At 55.3% G+C, this 7573-nt stretch overlaps 1 protein-coding gene across 1 annotated transcript in view; it reads left to right on the top strand.

Moving 5' to 3' along the window:
* Positions 1–734: 734 nt before the first annotated feature.
* Positions 735–7573, top strand: part of VOLCADRAFT_105837 (uncharacterized protein) — a gene marked incomplete at its 5' end in the record, with an annotated part of 8625 nt that continues 1786 nt past the window's right edge. Inside the window, 5 exons of the mRNA XM_002953111.1 lie at positions 735–795; positions 3266–3676; positions 4371–4540; positions 4648–4719; positions 5110–5160. Of these exons, the coding sequence (XP_002953157.1) occupies positions 735–795; positions 3266–3676; positions 4371–4540; positions 4648–4719; positions 5110–5160 (765 nt within the window). The remainder of the gene's footprint in view (positions 796–3265; positions 3677–4370; positions 4541–4647; positions 4720–5109; positions 5161–7573) is intronic.

A 7573-nucleotide genomic window follows, 5' to 3' on the forward strand; every position in this document is an offset into this window, starting at 1 on the left:
CTGCCTTATGAAAGACAGCTGACATAATGAGCAATCAGCAATACAGCTACAAATAAGATCATACATATGCGTTGGAGATAAGCGCAAACAAGCTCCTTATGGCCGACGCAGACTACAGGCGGAGGCATCTCAGCAGAATCCTAGGGACACAACCAAGCCATGCTTACCATGCGACGCCAGGAGCGCCAGCAGCATGCCACAGCACCAAGATGTCGACATGAAAGCCAATTGATCGCCTTGCGGCGCTGGCAGCGGTGTTATCGATGTCCTGGGACGATTCGTGCAGTAGGTTCACAAGATTGTGCCCAGCGTGCAGGCCTCGCATTATTCTATCAAATAAATATAATTATGTCGGCTTAGATTCTATCGGCTTACACCTATAGCGGTTTACTGCGGCTTATTGCCCGTCTGTCCATGAAGCTCTGTTGCGCCGTACGCTTGAAGATTGCCGGAAGGCTGCGGGCGCTGAAAACTCGCGGTAGAGGAGTGAGGTCCTGTATACAGTAAATACAATTTTTACACAAGTGGTAATTGTGCTTGTTTGGCGTGTCCGCATGTCGCGTGGCGCCAACGGCAAAACGGTTGACAAACCGCAGTAGTGTTACTGTACGCAAATTCATACGGTTAACTTTTGACCTGGATTATTCATATGGTATTCATGCATGATAAGTTGCCTTCGCGTAGTAGTTCATGGGCAAGGCGGCCACCGAAATGTTTATACCTAGTTGAAGGGCATGAACGTGACCCTTCGACAACAACAGAACCAGCTGCCCAACATGAGGATTAAGCTCCCGGGTGGGTGGTACCGCTATCCTGCAAATGCGCCCGGCTGCTTGTACTTGGCGACCTGCTGTACCGGCGTGCAAACTTGGTGTGGTCTGTGTCAGCTTGCCTTCCAAGGTGGAGTTGCGGAAGGACGTTGCCTATTGTAATAATTACCTAGAATAGGTGAAAACTGTTCGCAGCGCGCTGTGCCGGGTGATTTGGGCCATGGAGTTTCAAAACACATCTGTTGTATCCGGGCAAATGGTAACGCAAGCTGGGTGTTCGAGTTATCATACGCCGTCATCTCTGAATTCAATAATGAGATACACGGCACCTTTTTGAGATAAAATTTAAGGACGAGAGGCGTTGATATGACCATGGGCAGCCAAAGTTGTTTGTGCGCATACGATTTTTGTTGGCTACAGGCAAGATACCTTGCAATAGAGAATGCAGCATATTACCAATTCTCTTGCAATAGAGAATGCAGCATATTACCAATAACGCGTTTCAGCCGGGCGAGATATTACGTTTGGTCCGTTGCACACACACAGACACACACAGGCACACACAGGCACACACAGGCACACACAGACACACACAGACACACACAGACACACACAGACACACACAGACACACACAGACACACACAGACACACACAGACACACACAGACACACACACACACAGACACACAGACACACAGACACACAGACACACAGACACACAGACACACAGACACACAGACACACAGACACACAGACACACAGACATACAGACACACAGACATACAGACACACAGACACACAGACACACAGAAGCAGCATAGGAGCACTGTGTACGCCGGCAGCGTGGCGGCAACAGCGCCAACTCCCAACGAACTTCCAAAATGATCGGATCCACAACGGTACTGCACCCAACTGCTAACGGGTGACATGGGGAGCTGCGCTGGCGGTTGGCGCGGCACGCGCCACTGGGAGCAGGGTAGCTGCGCAGGGGGCTGAGGGTGAGCTGACGGTTGGCACGGCACGCGACTGGGAGCGGGTAGCTGTGCACGCGGCCGACTGGAAGCACGTTTGATATTCGGGGGCGTTTTTATAAAGTGGGGGAGCTGAGAAGCTGGCTGTTGGCGCGCGGCGCGGCTGGGGGCTCACAGTTGTGCGCGGCACTGGTTGGGAAGCCTTGTGTGAGCTGCGTGTAAACTCAGTTGGGATGCATGGGGCTGCGCCTTCCCATAGGCTGCATCTGGGCTGCACGCACACGGGGCACACGCGACTGCTGCTGACCGGCGTGGCGGGGGGCGGCGCCAACCGGCCCCCGCCGCGAGTGCTGCACACGGGGACTCAAACGGGCTGCACTGAAACTGGCGCGGCGGGGGGCGGCGCCGCGCTGTGGGGCGAAAGGAGTGGGGCACAGAAACTCAACGGAAACTCAGTCGAAACTCGGAGAAAACTCAGCAGAAACCCAGCCGAAACTCAGCCGAAATATGACGTGAATAGTCGCGATACCGCCAATGAAGCGATCGCTAAAATAACTTACAATTGGTTCCTTTTCACTGAGCGTAAAGTTCGGACCCCAGCGCGCGCTGTACTGATCGGTCGCGCCCTAACTCCCGGAGTTACTGCCACGCCCCCGCGCGCGTCTTGAAGTGCGGGTAGAGCTGGCGGTCAATGGGGTTTGGGTCTGCGAATTCGTCTCGGTAAGTCCACTGTCGCCAATGCGCTGGCGGAACGGAAAGTTATCAAAGTAGGACTCATCCGAAGATGGGCAGGGCAGCTGCAGTACTGCCCACTGGTTGTCAGGAGTCATGAACATGCTCGGCACTCCAGCATGTACTGGTTGGTGGTGTATCCGTTCTGCAGTGCAACAGTCTGGAATGCTGTGTTTGCGGTGTTGGGGTGTCAGTCAGGTTGCCCAAACACCAAGGTTGCGACAGTCGGAGACGTGAGGATCACCTGGCGCAGGTAGACATTGCCAAACCCAAAGTTGAAGGCCCCGTCGGCTGACGTAGTGATGCGGATCCTGGCTGGAAGGGTCAGCGACTGCGAGGCGGCAACCAGCTGGTTCGTGTAATAGTCGAGCCGATCCATCCAGATCCAGCTGCACGCCCGTTGCTTAGGAGCAGGAATGTGCCCCTTGCGAGGGCCGGCCAAGAGAGCTGAACAACCGAAGTTAGTTAGGCGTCATAAGGGTAACCCCGGCCCGGGCCTTCGGTTTTCACGAGGCAGGAAGCAAGGCACGAGAAGTGCGCACCACCTTGTAACCACACACACGTTGCGTCAGCCCCTTGCACAAAGCAGCCGAGCGCTGCAATATTCTGACCTGTCGCCATGCTTGCGTGTGTGCGTGCCCAGAGTTGAGAATTTATGTCACGTCCTTCTAGTCCTTCCTGAATTTACAGTAGGCATCGGGGCTCAGTTCCTCCTGCAGCTGCTTCGCAGGCAGCCAGAGCTAGAAAGTGGCTTCCAACTGCATTGAGGGTGGTCTGCCATTCCTGACACAGGCTGTTTCAGAGCCGCTCAGCCTCTGAAGGGCTCTATCTGGAGGGCTCTGGAGGGCTCTGAGGGCTCTATCTGGAGGGCTTTGGAGGGCTCTGAGGGCTCTGGAGGGAGGGCTTTGGAGGGCTCTGGAGGGAGGGCTTTGGAGGGCTCTGAGGGCTCTGGAGGGAGGGCTTTGGAGGGAGGGCTTTGGAGGGCTCTGGAGGGAGGGCTTTGGAGGGCTCTGGAGGGAGGGCTTTGGAGGGCTCTGAGGGCTCTGGAGGGAGGGCTTTGGAGGGCTCTGAGGGCTCTGGAGGGAGGGCTTTGGAGGGCTCTGGAGGTTGGTAACGCGCATGCTTGGCGGGCCAGTACCCAGTTGACCCAATATCCAGTTGCAGAGGCCGTGGCAACCCACGCCATGCTGAAATCCAGTCGAGGTGGGTATTAAGGAGTTAAAGGATTCCAGACGTTGCATGTTTGGCAGGCCGGCAGCGCTGCACCACAGCCCAACGGTCGTACACCTAACATGGAGCACATCTATCCCAGCCCAAGCCCACCGTCCGCAGACCACCAGCACTTACTGGCATCACCACTAGCCCATTACCCTGCAGCGCTTTAGCATCTCTAACAGCCGCGAGAGGAAGGCACGGATGCTGCGTGCCTGTGATGTGGCAAGCTGGGTCAGTCGCTGGGCTACTCAGGTTGTATGGCTGAGCGCGGCTCAGTCTGAGTCCGGCACGCAAGCGGCCTGCACGCTGAAGGAGAACATGGGCTGCGCCAGCACGCAAGTGATCACCGGCAAGTTCCCAATCCAGCGCCGGCAAGGCGTGAGAAGTGGCACAGTGCACCATGCAGTGGTGCATGGTTACGAGGGCAACTAGGCCTGAGTGGCTTCACCGGTACTCTGCTCGCTTGCACGGCAGCCAGGTCGAATCCGAGCGCCCTCAAAACAACATCCGCCGTCGGAGCAATGTCGCATCCGAGGCAGCAAACGTGCCTCGTCCCGTGGGCTCTCAAGCGACAGCATTTAACACGCACACAGTTGCGCACTACTTGCGCCGGCCCTCCCACTCGTAGCACGTGCCGCACATGCCATGCCTGTACCTGGCGGCCTTGGTGCAACACTTGCAGTAGCAGCCGTCGGGGCCCAGCAGCACTGCTGCCGCCTTGTAACGCGCCGCCACGAAGGCCCGAGGTTCAGCCGCACTCAGAAAATGCTTAACGGCGGCTCCTGGGCTGTCGACCCGCCGGCGCCGCGCCCAGCGGCCAGCAGCATCGCGTTCGCAAGGATAGTGCAGGCGGTGCGAAAAAGCTGTCGGGACCCCACGTGTGCAGCTTGCGCTTTTGTGTGCCTGGCGGCCACTGCAGCATATCCCATCCCGTTTCGTGAGCCACTTGATGCTCGCAGTGTGACGCCGCGATGCACACATTGTGTCGCACGCTAGGGGGAAAGTGGCCATCAGGCACAGCTCTGTGCATGGTGCGTGTTTTGGGCGCGCGTCGTATGGGCGGTCGTGAGGATAAAGGGGAGAGAGCAGCTTGAACCCACTGTCTCTCAGCCTGATCCTAGGCGCATACTGAAGCAGTTAGCCCTTGACAAGTGCAGTGTTGCAGTCAGCCTCCGGCTTCTGCACGTGCTTTGGCATGCGTGCGAACGTATAGGAGTGTGAGAGGCTTGTGTTCGCTAGCAACCAAGAGGAAGCAGCCCGGCTAGCGGCTAAATGTGACCGTTTGCAACTACAAGGGAGAGAAATCATGACGCAAAACACGCTGCATGGGCTCACTGCGCATTGGCCTCGGCTATTAGCAAGGAACAGGCCGATTTTTTGATAAGGCTACCCATACCTCGCCGGCGCCGGCGCCTCGACAGCTAGGACACGCCGCGTGCACGAAGCCGGTCCAGCGTGACAGGCATGCAGGGGTGCGTGTCTGCGCCAAGGTCAGTGCCAGTATCTTCCTGCCTTCTACGCCGTAGAAATTTGCCCTAAAAATCGCCCGAAAACTTAGAAGCTTTTGCGTTTCGGGAGGCACACTTCTACGGGACACAGACGGTTTTGGGGGCAAAATGGGGGGATCGTGGACGTTTTCGGGGGTTTGGGGGGCTTGCCCCTCAAGAAACGTTTTGGGGCGTAGACGTTGTGGAAGGGGCTAGATGTGCAGGCCCTCCGGGCATCTCCATGATACTGGCACTGGCCAAGGAGTGTCACCCGAGAGAGCCGCAAGTCAAGATGGGGTGCATGCTGGTACTTGCGCCTTGTCTTTCGCCAAGGGCGAGTGCTCAAGTTTTCTCGTTCCGCGGAGGCGCGTCGTGGAATTTTTGCTTCAGTCACGCGCTATTTCGGCTACCGTAGTGCTACTTATAGTTCGTGCTACAATAATTAGGGAGGCACCACGAATATGTAGCACGTACAAATTCGAAGGTATCCCAAGGGACCGCAGCCCCGAAATATCGTACCCTCCGAAGCCGGTCGATCAAACTTCGCAAAAACTAGGATTTCAAGGCGGAAATCAGCTCTTAAATACATAAAATATAGTCATAAACTTAGGACATGAACAACGCTGGAAAACGTGCAAGACAGGCAACCCTGCTTCAATGCGGGATGAAACCGCTAGCACCAAACGCTCCGGTGAGCGACCGAGCTGGATTTGCACCAGTTCGGCTTGATCATGCTGTTGTCGAGGCCCAGCGTGAGCGAATGGAGCACGAGGAGGTTGCTAGGCGCGAGCGCAATGCGGTATTGGCACGGCCGGTTGGTTATTAGGTCGTTGCCACTGGTACTGAACTGTACGATCGGTCCAGAATTTGCTAGGGCGTTTCCAAAGTGCGAACATGGTGAGAGACCATGAGCCTAAGGGTTCCCGGTGGAGGGAGTGTTAGGGTTTAAGCTGTCAGACCGCTATGCTTGGTTCAGAGCGAAGTTTCCGGAACACACCCCACGGATAGTGCTTTTCGTGACAACCTAGCGCTACGCGTAGGCTGTGTGTAGTGTGTGGATCATGTCCTGTGTGTTTCAGTTTTGGCTTATTTCGCATCTGTTTTGCGCGAGTCGTGTCTTGACTTCTGTTCTTTTCGGGTTGCTGTGTATTGCATGTCGTGTACTTTCGCGTTTTCTTGTTTTTTTATCATCCACCGAGTCTGCTTTTCTGTGCCTTAGGCTTATGGTTTGCGTACTCTTGTAGATGTTTTGGGCACGTTCGTTAGGTTATATACCGGTTCCTTAGACCGGCCGGTATAGGTGTCGTGCGCCTTATTTAGGCCGGTATCCAGTGCGGGGAAGGTTTTGCCTTGACTCCGGTTCCCTTTTGCCTTCCCCTCGTTAGCCTGGTACCGATTTCGTTCAGGGAATCGGAGCGGCGCACGACTTAGCTTAGGGTGCATTTCCAGTGCGGATTAAGGCCAGGGATTAGGGCACGGAATTCCTTGGTACGAGCTTACCACATAGTTTTGTTCCATAAGGGAACCAAAGGTTGAAAAGGCGAGGTAAGTTTGCCAACAACTTAGCCGTTTGAGCAAGTATCGATGGAGGACAGAGGGTTAATCCCTGGCCTTAATCCGCACTGGAAATGCACCCTTAGTTTGTACTTTCGATCGCATCGAGGCCGATGCTTGTGTTAAGCAGGGGGGCATGTTACGTTTTCTCGATAGTTGTTAAGCAGCCCCTCGCACAAATGTGTCCGGTCGTACTCTGCCGAATAGACCCTCCGTACTTCGTCCCCAAAGCCAGGAGCGAATTTTGCCTCGCGGATGGGGGAACTAGATAGGGTCCCGACTGGCTTTCTGGACGGCATTATTTCCTCTTTTTTTAAAGCGGATGACCCTACGGTGCCGGGAAATTATAGACCCATTACGCTGCTTGGTACAGACTATCGCACTCTCGCACGTGTTCTCAAGCAACGCCTATTGCCGCTGTTTAACCGCGTCATAGACACGGAGCAGACAGCCTTCCTCACGGGCAGGCGAATCGCGGATAGTGTGCTCCTTTTACAACTGCTGCCCGCGCTTCTCCGTATGGAGCGCCGTACTTGTGTGGCAGCTTTCCTTGACTTCTACAAAGCCTACGATACCCTAGATAGAGACTTTCTGTTCGCGTGTCTGGATGAATTGGGTGTAGGTGTGGGCTTTATTGCTTGGGTTCGACGTCTGCATACTAGTACGCAATCAGCGGCGATTGTCAATGGTTACCTTTCGTACTGGGTTCTTATAGCGGCTGGCGTCAGGCAAGGCTGTCCGCTTGCCCCCATCCTATACCTTGCGCCAGCACAAGCATTACTAACTTGGCTTCAATATCAACAAATCGGCATAAGTTTGCGTGACATTCACCTCGCTGCGTCAC

The sequence above is a fragment of the Volvox carteri genome (genome assembly GCF_000143455.1).
Source record: "Volvox carteri f. nagariensis unplaced genomic scaffold VOLCAscaffold_34, whole genome shotgun sequence".
NCBI classification, from domain to species: domain Eukaryota; kingdom Viridiplantae; phylum Chlorophyta; class Chlorophyceae; order Chlamydomonadales; family Volvocaceae; genus Volvox; species Volvox carteri.